Source organism: Neofelis nebulosa, chromosome 2 (assembly GCF_028018385.1).
Source record: "Neofelis nebulosa isolate mNeoNeb1 chromosome 2, mNeoNeb1.pri, whole genome shotgun sequence".
Classification (NCBI taxonomy): Eukaryota; Metazoa; Chordata; class Mammalia; order Carnivora; family Felidae; genus Neofelis; species Neofelis nebulosa.
Genome location: NC_080783.1, coordinates 64,234,557 through 64,252,493, shown reverse-complemented (window position 1 = coordinate 64,252,493; position 17,937 = coordinate 64,234,557). Strand labels below are relative to the sequence as shown.

Sequence of the window (17,937 nt, the reverse complement as noted above, 5' to 3'; positions counted from 1 at the left end):
AGGGTGCATGCTCTTGACCTTTTAAGTGTTAAACCTACCCATTCCAGCTCTCATCCTACCAGCTTCTGGAAAGAATAGGCACTTCTGGCTATTTACCGCTTGTAATTTTTCCATCATACCATTTTCTCCAGATTCCCATATTTGGATCATGCCTTCAAAATCGTCTTTGCTGGCGTCCAGCCTAGGGCCTCACGTGCCACATATTTGCATGCACCAGGGTCTAGTCCTGGATTATAGGGCATCATTTCCTGGTATGATCAAGCTTATAACCTTCAGCACTACTAGCCATAACTTATGTACCAGGAACTCCAAAATGTCTCTCTTCAGCCCTGGGTTCTCTCCAGGTCCATACTTCCACAAATCTAGGCATAAATAATAGTATTATTTCCTTTTTGTTTATTATTTAATCTTCCCACCAACTCCAAGATTCAGTTGGATCATTTATTAGTTACCTTATTTTATAAATGAGGAAACTGAACTTTACGTGCAACGTATTTCCAGCTGAAGACATGATCATCCCCTAGCCTTGTTCGTCCAGTAGTGCTTATAACCGACAGTTCTGTAAGCTAATGGTTTTCCTTGGCTCTCCTCTTTGTTTTGCCGCATACCTGAACCCTTAACGTCACTGACACATTTAGTTTGAGTTGTCTCTACTTTTGCTTAATCTATTGCAGTAGCCTTTTAAATGGTCCTCCTATCTAAGTAGTCATTCTTGTCTACCTGCCACCTAAGAGTTGTGTTTCTAAAACCTTTCAAGACAAAGCCAGACTACTTGGAGCAATACGCAGGTTATCAACATGATTCAAACCCACCTCTCCAGTGTTAGTACCCGTCCCTCTTCCCCCCCTTCTGAAACACACATATGTCCTATCTATGAATGTCTTTTCATCATTGTTCAGACATAATTTTTTTCATGCACCTTTTTTTTTTTTAAAGAAGACCTTGCCTTGGCTAGTATATGCCCTATTTCCCTCCTCCCAAACCTGACCAAGTCCAAAAATAATATCTTCTTTGAAGGCTAATTCAATTCCCCCAAGGTTTTTTATCATTCCATCCTCTGTGTTTAGTTGCCCAATGTGTACATAGTTAATTTTTTTAACTGTGTAGGGGCCTACCTTCCCTAGACTTGGAGAATAGAAGAGCAAGATATGTTCATCTTTATATCATGGCTGTCAATGCACCTGCTTATGATGGGGATCAGTAAGTGTAGGGTGAATGAATAAATGGACTCATCAGAATGTCTTCTGATTTACCAATGGATATCTTCCAAACTCTTTTGCAAACAGAACTATGCATTGTCAAGGAGCACAATACTTGTAATACTGTAAATTCCTTGGTTAGATCAGTCATCTGCTAAATTGCAGAGTGGTATCCAAGTGGCTACAGAAGAACATTGAAGAGTCTTTGGCTCTAGTACTTGCATCCCCTTTCCCCAGGTGCATGCCTTCCACTTTCCTACAGCAGAGGCTTTCTTGGCTGGCAAAAAGCTGTCTTTCCTTACCTGTGTAGGTACACAGCCTTAATGTGATGTGAGTTCTTTGAATCTCACAAGAGGTGGATGGTCCCTGTAAGGACTAGGGCTTGGGAAAGCAGAGAACTCATTGGCAACAAAAATTTGTGGTTCCTTACTCATGGCATCACTCTGGTCAGTTTCTGAAAATGTTTAAAGATCCTTCAGTGATGGTATGCCAGTTAGATTAAATTTTGTCTGTCTTACACGAGGGGTCTTCTTCATTCATGTATATAGTACTTGAAGACTGATTGTCTATGTGCTAGGCATTATGCTAGGCTTATTGTGCATTTTACTTATTTATTTTTTAAACCTTTAATTGTGATAAAAATCAAAACATAAAAGTTTACCATCTTAACCATTTTAAGTGTACAATTCAGCAGTATTATACACATCTACATTGTTGTGCAACCAGTTTCCAGAACTCTTTTTGTCTTGCATAACTGAAATTCTGTACCCATGAGATAGTAATTCCTCATTGTCCCCTCCCCCCAGCTCCTGGCAACCACCGTTCTACTCTCACTATGAATTTGACTACTCTAGATGCTCATAGAAGTGGAATCATACTGTATTTGTCATTTTGTGACTGACTTATTTCACTTAGCATAACGCCCTCAGGATCATCCATGTTGTAGCATGCGTCAGAATTTCCTTTCTTTTTCATGCTGAAAAACATGTGTTTTATTTTCTTTTGAGGAGCATTTTTTTCCAGATTAGTTACAGAAAAAGCTAGTATATAAAAAAAAGAAGTTTGAATATTTTCCCATTTTGTAGCTGGGCAAATTGATATACAGTGAGTTTATGTAAATTTTTCAAGGTTGTGCTATGTGGGAATGAATTAGAGCCCAAGTTTACCCAGCAAAGTTCTGTGATTCACTCTTAGATTAAACACACATGCAATTCTTGTATTATCTTGCCTTGCCATGCTCTTGAATTAGAAGTAGTGAGCCTTTTGCAGCTCTTTGCCATTTTATTGGTTTCTCTTTGCTTAATGAGAATTACGTGTGTCATCTAGAGTCAAAGAGATTAGTAAAATCAAGACTATAACTGTACTTGGCTCCCAGGAGCCAAGACATTGCTAGTGAGTCATTGTTGTACCAACGGTCACCAAACTTCTTCCATTTGCTTGAACTTTCTCAACATTCATTTAATGTGTGTTTTCAGTGAGTTAAGAGGACTCATAGAGTCTTCGTTAAGTCAAATGACCATTTCTAATATCATAAGTGGTTGATTTTCAGTGGTTGAAGTGTATCATTTTGTATGGATTTAGTATACCTTGCATCAGTGTAGAAACCACCTATGTATAAAAAGGGCAATTTTACGAAGAGGTTCATGGAATTGATCTCAACCTTACACATGTTGCCAACGTTTAGCAGTTAAGTGTACATTTTTTCTTAGTCAACACCAGTAGCTTGTCTTAGACATCTGGCACCTCTCCCTTCTTCAGCTGGCCAGAGTACTTTTGTATGTTCCTGGTGCAGTTGGTTTATTCTTCTTCTTGAACAAAATGGGAATTTAGCCACTGCCAGACCTGTGTATTACTCAGCACAGATTTTAATGAGGAAGGCCTTTTTTACTTTCTTTCTTTCTTTCTTTCTTTCTTTCTTTCTTTCTTTCTTTCTTTCTTTCTTTCTTTCTTTCTTTCTTTCCTTCCTTCCTTCCTTCCTTCCTTCCTTCCTTCCTTCCTTCCTTCCTTCTCTTTCTTTCATATAATTTATTGTCAATTTGGCTTACATACAACACCCAGTCCTCATCCCAACAAGTGCCCTCCTCAGTGCCCATCACCCTCCCCCCACCTCTCTCAATGCCCGTCACCTCTCCCCCACCTCCCCCATCCACCCTCAGTTTGTTCTCTGTATTTAAGAGTCTCTTGTGGTTTGCCTCCCTCCTTCTCTGTTTGTGACTATTTTTTCCCCTTCCCTCCCCCCATGGACTTCTGGTAAGTTTCTCAAGATCCACATATGAGTGAAAACATATGATTATCTGCCCTTCTCTGACTGACTTATTTCACTCAGCATAATACCTTCCCGTTCTACCCACGTTGCTGCATATGGCGTAATTTCATTCTTTCTCGTTGCCAAGGAGTATTCCATTGTATGTATAAACCACATCTTTATCCATTCATCAGTTGATGGACATTTAGGCTGTTTCCATAATTTGGCTATTGTTGAAAGCGCTGCTATAAACATTGGGGTACATGTGCCTCAATGCATCAGCATTCCTGTATCTCTTGGGTAAATTCCTAGTACTGCTATTGCTGGGTCATAGGGTAGTTCTATTTTTAACTTTCTGAGGAAGGCCTTTTTCTCTGTTGCCTTCTCTTACTAGTGAATTGTAGCCCTTGCTCTTTTCCTTTGTGTGTTGTTGACTGTCACTGCGGGTCCTTGGCGGTTCCCTCTCCACTGCTCCACTACTCTGAGGATCTGCTGTTCCATCCATCAGCGAGGATTAATCAAATGTCCTGGTGACCAACTGCATTCCCTACCTTGTATGTTGCAACTATTTAACTAAACCCTCTAAAAACAGCCTTCTAATTATGAAATAGAGATGTTTGAAGACACTCATTGACAACACAGTATGGAAGGCTTTTCATAGGGTTATTGATAGAAAGGTTATAAAGAATGTTTTCTTTCATTTCCCTGTTAAATGACAATGAGCTTGAATGGCTGCTTCAAATAAGGACCCAGATTTATAAACATTGAATCCGAATGCATGCCTCAAACTGTTACAATAAGTAGCTGAAGTGAAGTTTAGAAATCATTTTGTGTGTGTGTGACTTAATGAGTTTCTGAGTCTTTCTAAAATGGCTTTTATGTTCATAAACTCTTTTTTCCAGAAGTATTCTAGTATTGCCAGCTTTTTTTCTTTCAGTTGCTGTTTCCAAATAGAAACTGGTGTTTAAAAACGAGAGGAGAACCTCTCATCCCTGTGGTGACAGAGCACATTGACACTGTCTTGATCATTTCCAGAGTTGGTACTTATTTGGTCAGTGATGAGAGTTATTATTATTAACCTTCCCAGAGGGAAGGGACAGCCCAGATGTAGTCATTTGGTATAACGGACTTGTAATTTAAATACCCTATTATGTGCCTCCAAGGTATTTTGAGGATTTTATCTTACTTTTTTCTTCTTTCTTCCCTCCATTTGTCTGTCCTTCCTCTTTTCCTTCCTTCTGCTGTAAGCACAAAATTGTTAAGGTATCTTATTAAAACAACAGGTGTATTCTCAGTATTCAACATTTTTTGAAACATCTTTTATGTCTCAAGGCTTAATTTTTTTTTTCTTTTTTTAAATTTTTTTAACGTTTATTTATTTTTGAGACAGAGAGAGACAGAGCATGAACAGGGGAGGGTCAGAGAGAGGGAGACACAGAATCCGAAGCAGGCTCCAGGCTCTGAGCTGTCAGCACAGAGCCCGAGGCGGGGCTCGAACTCACGGACCGCGAGATCATGACCTGAGCCGAAGTCGGCCGCTTAACCGGCTGAGCCACCCAGGCGCCCCTCCAGGCTTAATTTTTATTAAAATTCTGTTTTTAGCACCTGTTCACAATGTGTATTTCTCCTGCACATCCAGAATTTCCAAGGGAAACTAATAAATGTGTTGGAGCTCAGAACAGATTGCCTGTGTCTAAGCCCTATGTCCCTTTTAACTAAACTGCTGTTTGGCTTGAAGGCCTGGGCCCTTAGCCAATAAGCCCTACTTGTGTTCGGAGTCCTTTGTAGGAAATCATCCATGGCCAAGTTCCAGGGCCCAGCTGGTGAAATCAGCTTGTTGCTCTTTTGGTCTTTAACCTGAGAGAAAAACTACATCTTGTAAAAGATCCTAACAGAGAGAAGTGTGATGATTAAGTTTAGCAAGAAACTTCTTGACGGGCTTGTGTTTTCTGTCTGGTAACTTCTGTAGAGACTAACTGGTACCTGTTGCTACGAATGCTTTAGCTGCCTTTTAGGGGCTTGCCATGCTCCAGATTTTTCCTGCTTCAGTTAGTTTTAGAGTGAAGAAAATGCATCTCCTTTATAAGGAAGCAGGATGGCATGGAATTTAATGAAATAATATCCATGAAACTTGTGTAGTGCTTGATGAATAGAGCTTAGAACATCACCTAGCACATAATGATCAAAATTTGGCTGAATCAATATATAGTGCTAAAACCAGCCAACAAACAAAAACCTCCAAAACTAATGGTCACAAATTGTTGTATTTTCGGTCAATTAAAGTTAGCAAAAATAATTAGGAAGGGGAACTGACTTAAAGTTGCCAATTTTTTACTTTGTTTAGTAAGGAAATTTAAAGAACACCTGCTATTTACCACCCTCAATTCATAAAGGAAGTTTTAATATTTTAAAGGAGAAAGGACACCTTGTAATAAAGGACAGATCTTTAAATGTATCTTTATGAAAAAGTTATTATTTTTCTCATTTTCTTCTAGACTAGGGAATAGTTATGAGTATTTGCCTTAGAAGTTAAAAGCATGGGCTCTGGAATCCATCTACCTTCTCAGCACCACTGGTATGACCTTGACCAACTTACTGTGCCTTGCTTTCCTGATCCAAAGAATGGAGTTCATATAACCTAAGTCACAAGGGTATTATGTGCATAAAAAAGTAATACATGTTCTTTGAGCAGTGCCTAGCACATAGTAAATCCTCAATAAATGTTAGCTATTACTATAGTAATTAACTTGGTTCACCAAATATTGCCACCGCTCTACCCCCAGGCACTCATTCCTTCTCAGCCATGCCCCCTCTTGTGGTTGGATGGGGCCAGGTGACTGGTAGGCTGTGAGCAAAACTGACTTGAGTCACTTTGGGACTGAGGTATTTTCTAGATCAGCAGTTCTCAAAGTATAGTCTGCGGACCCATGGAGATCCTTTCAGGAGGTCTGCGAGGTCAAAACTGTTTTCATCCTATACTAAGATGTCATCTGCTCCTCTGACTGCGTTGAAATTGTACTCATAGTCCAGGAGTAATAGTGGCCAAAGTTGCAGGCAGTGGCCCCAAACTGTACTAGTAATTGGGTTCTTCACTGCCACATGCTTACAGGAAGAAAAGTTGCCAGTTTCAGTTAAGAATGTTCTTGATGAAGCACTGAAGAGTGTTAATTTTATTAAATCTCTCTTCTTGGGTACACACTTAAAAATGTCTTGTGTGATGAAGTAGGAAGTAGGCGTAAAGAACTTGTGCAGCTTAACAGTGTACAATAGTGTCCCCAGGAAGATCATGTGCACGTAGTGCTTTCTGTTGGAAGCTGAACTACCTGCTTTCTTCTCCCATAGATCTCATTTTTACTTGGAAGAATGACTAACCGACTGTGGTTATTCCAACTTACGTGTTTGGGAATCATTTTTTTGGAAAACGCAAAAGTGACTTTGTCAAGTTGTTTCAAGAAAAAAAAATGACAATGTTTGTTGTCAATGATAAAACTGAAGTTCTCATGCAAAGGTAGATTTTTGGAAGACTTGTGTCCACCAGCGAGAGCTTGATAGCATCTCAATCCATAAAGACTTCTCTAATGAGATTGGTAGTGATATTAATAAAAGTGATTTTTTTTAAATATTAACTCAGGGAACCAGTATTTTCCAAATGACTAATGCATGAGCTGCAGTGGCATGCATGAGTAAAAGATTCATTCAAAGGTCAAGACAGACCAAAGGACTTCACTGTAAAAGAATATGAAAGGGGCATTGATATGGTTTTAGACTCAACATTGCACCTAACCTTTGAGAATATCCCACTTGCCAAATTTTGGTACGATATCAAAGAATATTCATAACTGTCTGAAAAGACTATTAAGATACTTGTCCCTTTCCAACCGTTAAGCACTTGTTATACTTCAACCAAAATAGCTTAGGACAACAGATTGAATGTTTATGCAGTTAAAGAGAATCCAACGCTCCTGTCTTATCTTAAGCCAGACGTCAAAGAGATTTGAAATAATGTAAAACACAGCCATTACATTACAAATAATGTAAAACACAGCTCCTCACTATTTTTTTTAGTTTTAGAAAATGTAGTTATTTTTCATAAAAATATTTGTTAATTAACATGTAATAGACTTTATTTAATAAATGTGTTTTACCTATGTTTTGTATTTCTCAGTTTTAACATCTAATGTGGATACTAATAGATATAACCCACATCAAGAAACACTTTTTGGTGTCCTCAATGATTTTTAAAAATACAAAAGTGGTCTGAGACAAGAACGTTTAAGAACTGCTGGTGGAGATTATTTTTAAGGATTTTGTAGAGATACGATTCCAAGGTAGTGCCTCAGCTTGTATTGATGTGTCCTTGTCCTTTGTTTGCAAAGCTCAGATCACAACAATGACACATGCCCATCCTGAGAGAGATGGAACGTGATGTGGTGTTCTCTCTGTGTCACCTGTGCGCTAGACACAGGCAGGCAGGCCACTTTATGGCTTCTTGCCCAGAGGTGCAGAGTTGCTCTTTTGTGTGTCCACTTGTGATTGGAGTAGGAATATCCTGCCTCCAGAGTTCTGAGGCAGATATTCCTGACTCTTAGGCCTTGGTTCTGTTGCTTTCTCAATACTATGTCTTCAGAATATAAGAAGGGTAGAAGAGGCAGCTCATTTTAATAAGCTACCACCTGTGAGCAGAACATTTCAACCCAGTGCTGTGTGTAGGCTGGTGGGAAAACAATGGAACAGTGTTGTCTGGAAGAGAAATGTGTCTTCTGGGGCAATTTTATCAGATTTTATTCAAAGGCTGCCTTAACAAGTGGCTTAATCTGGCAGTCAGACACCTAAGTGCCCTGCCAGGGGAGAGCTCTCAAGCGTCTTTAGATGTCACAGTCAGACTGCTGGGCCATAGACAGACCTGAGGCAGGGTGGCAGCACACATCCTGCAGTCCACAGTGCAGGAGGGTGCCAGCCAGGAACCTCTTCTTCCAGTGCGGTGCAAAGAGTCTCAGCATTGCCCCATTGCAGAGACCCACATGCCATGACATAGTGCTGCTGGTCTAGGGCTCTGGGGCTTTAAGTCTGGGGTCTGTGGAGTCCCACCGTCTTGCAGGAGGTGACATCAGTACTTGAAAGGTTCCACTTTCGTTTGGCTGGTTCAGTCATTCAGTTTCCTCTGGGGAGTTTCTCTCAAGTCACCCCAGGAGTCTTGGAAACACACCCACTCTGGTTTATCATAGCTCTAACTCTCTCCCCAACTCCATTAATCCCCTCTGTTTCTGCCCCCATAAGTACAAATGGATCCACTCTCACATCCTTCCTTCTGGCTTCCTAAGAAGGGACACCCTTTCCACTCATGGCTAACCCTGCACCTTTGCTCTTGGTCCCCCTTCTCTCCCTGCCTTCCAGATATGGACCGTGTTCCCCTTGTTAGTCTCTCATATATGTTTCCAGAAGTGTCCTCTCTCTACAGGGTCCTTCCTCACAGCCATCTTTTCTCACATGTTTGTTTCTGAGAAGCAGCCTGCTGCATAGTTAGGAGCCTGGGCTCTGGGGTCACACACAACTGAATTCAGATGTGGTCTCAAGCCCATTCTTACTGTGTGACTTTGGAATAATTGTATAACATCTCTGTGCCTCAGTTTCTTTCCAAAATTCAGTTCTTTTTTTTTTTTAATTTTTTTTTCAACGTTTTTTATTTATTTTTGGGACAGAGAGAGACATAGCATGAACGGGGGAGGGGCAGAGAGAGAGGGAGACACAGAATCGGAAGCAGGCTCCAGGCTCCGAGCCATCAGCCCAGAGCCTGACGCGGGGCTCGAACTCACGGACCGCGAGATCGTGACCTGGCTGAAGTCGGACGCTTAACCGACTGCGCCACCCAGGCGCCCCTCCAAAATTCAGTTCTAATAGTACTTGCTTTATGTGACTAAATGACAGCATCAGAGCCTTTGGGGCTTGAAAATTAGTAGGCAGATTGGAAGGTAGGTAGGACTTCACCACGTAGTCGAAGTAGAGTGGGGCTTGGAGAAAAGAGAAACTACCAGCATTCCAACCAGAAAAAAAAAAACCCACATGGCTAGAGGCCTGCATGGGGCCCAGAAGAAGCATGACAGGTGAGTTCTGCAGGTAGAGTTCTGGCTGCTTGTGAAGAGGAGTGGGGAGCTCAGGCAGCTAAAGAACGAGGAGTTAGAGGACAAGAGATAAGGCTGATGAAAACAGTAAGAGTTCCTCTGAACCCCTTCTGACAACTTACAGCATCGTCTCAACTTGGTTGATCTGAAGGAGACATGTTTCATCTTCATCTAAAGCACAAAATTGAGTCCTTGATTGCCTGTTGTCATTTTGGGCCTCAAGGGCTTTGGCAGTAAATATGAAGATGATGGCTTTTGAGTCCTGGGATGTTTCTGATTTTACTTGAGCACAGTCTGCCCCCTACTGATCATTCTGGATGTTTTCAACCTAAATGGGTTTACTTGATATCATTAAGTGCTGCCATTTGCTTTCATCCTCAAGGATATTGGGGGGAGGGGAGGGAGAGGAGAGGGGGAGAGAATAAAGTCTGTAAACCTGTGCACCACTTAAAACTGTTATATTTAAAGTGTCTCAGAAGTGACCCTTCTAGCATTAAAAACTAGTTAGTGTGACTAGGCCAAGTGTAATTTAAATGGAGCCCAGAACGCATATATTAAGGCCTCCAACTCCAGGCACTTGTAATTTGACACTACTGGTAGTGATGAAAATTTCTGAGGACCCAAAGTTCAATGAGAAAAATAAATGCATGTATAATTAAGAAAAATATCTACATCGTTTGAAAGCATAATGTATTTCAAGAGTGTGCTCTTGATGAAGAAAGGAAAGGAAAACTTGAAGGAGGACTCCAGGGAGTTGCAAATTAAGTTCTGTGCTCTGACCAGGCACACTGGAAGGGAATTAGTGGCACTATCTTACTATTTTCTGTTGTGCAAATAAAATTTTATTGTATCCTTCTCCACAGTAATAAAATCAATTAAAGATTAAATATTAACTAAATAACACATAGGAGACAAGATTATGAGTTCTTGATCTTGAAATGGTACCGTAAATGTTACACAGGAGAAAGATTGGGTAAACACTGCTTATCCAGCGGTTCTTTACTTCATTTTGTATATGTTCCTAGAAGCTATAAAGTAAAGGCACATCTAACAGTAGGGAAAGTAATATTGCCTCCAGACAGCTTTTGTTTTGAAAGCCGGTAAAGAAACTTCGTGATTTTCAAATATGAGAATTTTAATAGATACCTGCAAAACTTTTTTGATAGTTGATCTGAATTTTAAGAGTAATATTTTATGACTTCTTCAGAACAAGTAAAAATTAAATCTCTTGTACATTCTTTATCTCAGAAAGTTGGACATAATACTATGCAATTGTCACATCTCAGATAACATGATTTAAGTATCCCATAATATGTTCTTAGATGCGGCTCTAAGACAGGGGTCATCAGACTTTTCTGTGAAGGGCCAGATAGTAAATATTTTAAACTTGCAGGCCACATAGTCTCTGTTGCAAGTATTCAACTCTGCCACATTAGGAAGAACTCTGCCATAGACAATGGTTAAACAAATGAATGCGACAGTGTTCTCTTTATTTACAAAAGTAAATGGGGAGCCAGATTTGGCTTGGGGGCTATAGTGTGCCTTTCTCTGCTCTAAGGTAGAGTAACCTAGGTGTACATATTGACCAAATAGTGAGGATATGAGATTTGAGTATGGCTAATAGAGATATTTAAATCATATCAGTACATATTTTTTAAACATTTTGATAATAACAGTAGTAAATTCAGTCTTTAATCAGTTTCTTGGCATTTACTGTTTTTAGAATGATGTTTGTATATGACAGTTAACTTCCTCAAAGACCTGAGTCTGTATACATTTAGTACAAAGGTGGAAAAATCTAATCTATTGAAAAAAAAAGTGTTGAAATAAACTTGATTTGGTGTAAATGAAGTTTTATTCATGGATTGAGTTTTAGAGAAGAGATAATTGAATAATTTCTGCTAGAACTACTCTACTTTATAATTGAACAAATATTTCTCAAATCAATCACAAATTTTTATCCCTTCCCAAATTCTCCTGTGAATATTTACCCTAGCATGCCTAGGCTACCCATGAGAGTGAAAGTGAATTCACATTACAGTTTTTGAAGAGGCTTGTTATTTAAAATATCTCTCTTTAAATGGCACATTTAACCAGTTCTCTTTATAGTACACCAAAATTCAAGGCCAGTTAAAAATAAAATACCCAAATAAATTGAGGGAGATTGCAGATACCCAAAGGTTGACATTTAAATACATTGTGTGAACTTTTCACATCACGCATGGGTAAGAGAAAGGTATAATTGTTTTCAGATTGCCTAATATGGGGCAAATCAGAATCAACTCATTTCTGTTGATCACCATGAATATACTTTTATTTCCGTCATCATCTCAAGACCTAGACAGTTTCTTAGTCTCTTGTTTCTTTTTTCAAGAGTTTTTTTTTTTAATATACTCATGCTGTCCCTCAGGACTTTAGCTATAGCCAAAGATTGAGAACCTATGATATTTTTGTATTACCGCAACAGAAAAAGTATTTACCTATGATTATTCTTGCTATATGTAAGTTTTCTCTGAAATTCTCCCCCACTGCCATCTGTATGTTTGTGCTGCAGCAGGACTGGAGCCTGACTGGCCACTCTGCCCTGCACGTTGCCAGGTTACCTGCCACAAGTCTACTTCCTGCCCAGCCGTGCTTCTCCCCAACTTGCTGACTTTCACCGTCAGGTTGCAAACTCCCAAGTGAAGAGATAGGAAGACAGTTTGTTATTGATCTCTATTAAAAATGACATGTTATTCTGTCAAAAGTCACACAAATTTCTATGTACCCTGAAGGTTCAAATTAAAAAAAAAAAACTGTTTAAAAGCCAAAACAAAACAAATAGACATGAGAGATTTCAACGATGGTTGCAGTTGCCATGCACCGAAATCAGTCTTAAATTATGATGTTGTCCTTCTGTTCCTTAGAGAATTTGAAAATCTGTTAAATGGGTAACCTGGTGCTAATTATCTGATTTATATTCATTCAATTAAAGTTTATTATATTTGTTTATTTTATTTGTTAAATTCAGGATAGCTAATACATGTCATTTGCATCTGAGAGGGAAGAGTTTTCTTTGCCTTACACTTTAGAAATATTTCATATTCTTCACTATTCATGCACATCTAAATCAGCTATCACTTAAAATCTTGGCCTCCTTGGGGCGCCTGGGTGGCTCAGTTGGTTGAGCGTCTGACTTCGGCTCAGGTCATGATCTCACGGTCTGTGGGTTCGAGCCCCGCGTCGGGCTCTGTGCTGACAGCTCAGAGCCTGGAGCCCGTTTCAGATTCTGTGTCTCCCTCTCTCTCTGCCCCTCCCCTGTTCATGCTCTGTCTCTCTCTGTCTCAAAAATAAATAAACGTTAAAAAAAAAATCTTGGCCTCCTTATTCCTTTTTTCAGAAGGTTCACCAGTGGTTTGCTTTATTTGTTGCAAAGATTATTCCCAAAAGAAACTACAAGGAATTATTAATACTTTATCCAGGAAATGGGAATTTAAGGAACAAGCTTCTTGTTGTTTGTGGGGTTTTTTTCCTAATGAGAAATGAGTTAATTTTGCTTTCATAAAAACTTGCATATCAAGATGAATTTCTGGTGCCTCCTGGAGACAGAGCATTATTTGCAAGACTCTGTGCATCCTGATCATTGGCAAGGGAGTTCCATCGTATAGAACATCAGACTTAGTTTTAATGAGAAGGGTGATCCCTCTGGCCTTTCGTCACTAATATTTATTTTGTATAAATTCCTCTTGGAGAACTGAATTAAGGATGCCATTTCTCATTCTAACGGTTGGAGATGGAGCCCAAGTAGCTGGAATTTCTGTTGTGGAAGCAACACAGATCAGATTAAGAGGCTGTTCTAGGTTCTCCAAATGCCATTCAGTATGTAATAAGGAAAAAAACACCATTGTCTTACCAGTTTCTGCTATTAAAATGGATGGGTCTTCCTTGAATTCTTTCATTATAGATTCATTCTAATGGACTCTGAGTCAAGGCCACATCCGATTTTCATTTCTTTCTCTGATAATTAACAGGGAACAGCCACTGGAATGAGGGCTGAGGTCAGGGTCTGTATTAGGCAGGAAACATGGAAGGAGCCCTTGATCTTGGCTGTGAAGATATCCAGAAACAATATGGCAGAACAGCAGGAGGTTGGGAACACCAGTGAAGCAGTCTGTTTTGAATCAGGTCTTTGGAATCAGTCCTTAGTCTGAGGGCCAAGAAGAAATCACAGTCTTTCTACCTAATTGCTGCTACCAAGAATGCAGGAAAACATTCTCAACCGAAAATAGTAAGATTCCTGCAGCTATGCCTGTGTGTACACACAAGTCATTTTCAGCAATAACAAACATGAGGATGAGGTTTCCTACCCTCCATTGATAATGTCCAAGTTGACAATTTATGTATAAAACTATTATTTGGACCAGATTCAATACCTGTAAAAAGAAAGATATCAAGGTAAGGAGATGTAACACATAAAATAATGATTTGCATGGCTTTTATTTGAAGGTATTTTGTATAATGCTTTCTGAAGCAGGAATGTAAAAGACAATTAACTCATTATTCATGCTTTTTTCATATTCATACAGATATGACTGTATAATGAAAATTGGTCTTTTGCCATGGGCATAACTCTGAGTCTCTCAGTAATAAGTATTTTCCAGGACCAGGGGATTTATATGCTGAAATCATTTTCACAAAGCAAACTTTGCCTCAAAAACAAGGCTCTTGTTTTTAGGGGATGCTTGCTATATTGCCAAGAGCTTTGTGTTGTTTACCAACAGTTATATCAGATACAAATTAGGAAATTTAATTATAAAATGGTCCTAATCATCCATAAGTGTTTTAATTAGCTTATATTTATTCATTTTTAAACTAAATAGAGAAAACTTCTGTTTTCTTTCAGTAAATCCAGAGCAGTCATTCAGGGCTGAACAATAACAAATGTGGAAAATGTTCTGGTTAGGCGCTCAGCTGGTTAGACTTTAAATCTGTGTATTGAGCTTGGGCAAATATAAACCCACTCAACTATTGGATTAAGTGCTATATGTTTTCATGTAATTATGTTTGAGAAAGTTTAAAATATCAGTTGATAGGTTAGTTCCACTTGATGCATTGTTTCAAAGTAGTTACTGTCTGGTAGAACACTATACTCCAGGTAATGGAACCTAATACATTTTTGATAACAGCCTGGAGAGAAAAGATGTCATCTTCCAGTGGAAAACATTATCAGAACAATTTTCATTGTAAGCCTAAGGCATTTGGGTATTGTCCAACTTTAATGATTTAGGAAAATCCTAGATCCCACAAGAACATCAGAAAATCAGAAGTAGGTAAAACTAGTAAGTTGAGTCTGTATATAATCTCACTCATGAAACTCATTAAGTAACATGATCATTATTTCTCTCTGCCAGTGAGCTGAGAACTAAATGGGGAATGTGGTTCTGAAGGAAGGAGCATAGTGGTAGGTCAAGAGTGTGCAAGATTTGGTTCTGTGGTTCTGCTGTGGGCAGTTAGGATTGACTAATGCAAGACGGATAATTTTTCCAACAGTGGTATCCACAGTCAACGTAATATGGTTAATCTGGAGACTAGGTTAACTGAAAGTAAGAGAAATAGTTGCAATTCCTTTTTAAAATGATCTGAGCTTATTTAGGACATGAAAACATTGTTTATCCTGGTAATAAATCAATATGTATGGTTATCAATAACCATACATAGTGGCACTTGCCAAGGCAGAAAAGTAGCCTTTGGATATAGTCACCAGAGTATATACAGAACAGTTTAAACACTGTGAGTTTAACACATACACACACACACACACACACACACACACACACACACACATATTTAACTTTTCATCATTGCCATTTAAAGCTTGATTTTATAAAACATAAAAAAATATTTTTAAGTGTTCTGCATCACAGGAATTTAAATAGTATAAATATCCATAGCTTTGTAGGTTCACGTTATATATATTAAAATCAAATAATTGAATTTGTTTTCAATATAGGAACTACACAATGAAATAAATGGCACAGGACCTAATAGCAATATTTCATTACTTATGGATTAATATTAGTTACTTTCAAGATCTAAACAAAGGCCATTGTTTAAATGTTTTAAAACCATTTAAAAGTCACCACAGTTGACCTTTCAAATATGAAACTATATGACATCAATAGCTGCTGAATAAAGCAGTGTATATATGCACATACTTGCTCTCTCTCTTTCTCAGTTTCATAATATGCCTTTCATTTTTGGCTAATTTATTTGTCACTACATGAATAGTGTATTTTTCCAAGGCTTCAAGTAGATAACCATTAGGGCCAATCTTGGCATTTAAAATCCCAGAGAAGTTCAAGTATACTTTGGGAGAGAGAGATTTATAAACAAGAGTAAAAATATTAGTAAATGAGAGACTGTATTTCCAAGCAACAGAAATCCCACATCACAGCAAACCATGTCCAGATGGTTAGAAGATAAATCTATGTCAGAGAGAGATGATCTTTTCATATGGGCCAACAAGCAGCTCCATTGAAGTTGACCACAATAAGGATAGCCAATTTACCATTACTATTGCCATTTTTGTTCCTAATGACTGTGGACCAGTAGTGGTTAAGATTTAGAGCTTGATTTTGTAGGATTCATCAGAAAAGCCACATATTAGGATTCTTATTTTAACGTACCAGTGGACAGATTCCAGGAGAAGGATGCAAAATCCCCAGCCACAGAAGTCAGAGAAGTGGTTCAGTTGGACCTGCACGGCTGCCCAAAAGATTTTACTCAAGTACAAATCCAAGTAATGCCTTTCTTTGCTTGAAATCCTGAGGTAATTTCTCCCATAGCTTCAAATTCCTTGGTTTAGTACAAAACACTCTTTATGATCTGGCCTTAGCCTTGGCATTTATCACATTCTTGAGAGTCACTGGTCCCTGGTGTGTGTCTGCCACTCTGTGGTGAACTCCCAGAGGGTAGGAAATATATCTTATTTATCTTAGGATCCCCAGTGCTAGGTCCAGTAAGAACCTCAGTAAGTGTCTGTTGAATGGTTGAACAGATGGATGGAAATATTGCAGTACTCTAAGACCTAACATGGCTGTGTTTTTTCCTTCCCCAAGGACTTTGGCATCATGATCCTGCATCACATTGTAGCTATTTTCTTGATTTCCTTTTCATATGTCAACAATATGGCCCGAGTAGGGACCCTGATCCTCTGTCTTCACGATTCATCTGATGCTCTTCTAGAGGTAAACATTTTCTTTCATCTTTAAGAGTTCCAAATCCAGAATTCAGGAAATCCCCAAGACCATCACTTCTATAGTATGCTAGACAGTGTTGGGGGAAGATAGTATATGATTGATTTGAAGCTGCCGAGTGTTTCTTTTGGAAATTGTTAAAGTGAGACTTTAGTATATAAATTTTTGTACTAAGAATGTTGATCATCATAGGATTCTTTATTACTAAAACAATGAAAACCTTCACTATTCCACACTTAAGAAAATGGATGTTTTACAGTCAGAAAATCATTATTTGAATAGGTTTTGTTTCTGGTGTTGTAAAGTTCCACACTGATGTATATGGGAAGTGTAGATAACTCAATTCAGTTATTAATGGTAGTTGTACATCCTGATGAAATTATTTAATGATCATAGTTTTTGTTCACAATATACATGTTATCCTAGTATTTTTACAGTGAGAAGTGTATATGATTTGCAAATTAAATATAAAAACTATGTTCTCTCTATATATAAGTATAAAGAGTATCTGAGGAAATACTGGTTGTATTTTTATTAACTTTCTAAACCATTATTACTTAGGATCATTTAAGTAGCAAAAAAACAAAACAAAACACCAAGAAGAAGTAAAAGAAAAATGCTTCTAGCATATTTCAAAAGATAAAATCCCACGGAAAATTTTGATGTGGTATTTACTCTTAATCATGGCCCTATGAAGAGACACACCCAATAGAGATATATAATTAAATAAAATATTTTAAATTTATGCTAAGAAGTTTATGGAACTGGTGAAAGATAAACTTACCAAAGTATAAATTTCATGTAGAAATGGGTCTTAGAATCTATATGCTGAGTTTTTATTCTTCTTGGCCCACAGTTCTGCCCCTTTGAAGTAATACTGTCACTGTGAATAGAGAAGTGCCCTCAAATAATGATCTACTATTACAGTATAAGCAAAAATTCCATATGATAAAATTGAATCTGCTGTAAAGACAATTAGTCAAGGCTTGAAATATATATAGCACTTTATGAAAAATTCTGTTCCCTATAAGGCTATGAAACAGAAACACTGCCCTAATGGGCTAAATATGTCAGATGATAGTGTGGCACTGTGATTTTTAAGTGATTTGAGCTAGGCTCTATTTAGCATATTTTTTAAA

At 38.3% G+C, this 17,937-nt stretch overlaps 1 protein-coding gene and 1 long non-coding RNA gene across 3 annotated transcripts in view; both read left to right on the top strand.

Annotated features, from left to right (window-relative positions):
• The window catches only part of CERS6 (ceramide synthase 6), a 328,468-nt gene that overhangs the window by 252,772 nt on the left and 57,759 nt on the right, over window positions 1–17,937 (top strand). For both annotated transcript variants that reach the window (XM_058714943.1, XM_058714935.1), the window contains exon 7: window positions 16,661–16,789. In XM_058714943.1, coding sequence (XP_058570926.1) covers window positions 16,661–16,789 — 129 coding nt within the window. The remainder of the gene's footprint in view (window positions 1–16,660; window positions 16,790–17,937) is intronic.
• LOC131503492 (uncharacterized) lies at window positions 5,028–11,410 on the top strand. The gene is made up of 2 exons (XR_009257450.1): window positions 5,028–9,070; window positions 9,315–11,410. It is a non-coding gene; the product is annotated as an uncharacterized LOC131503492 (long non-coding RNA).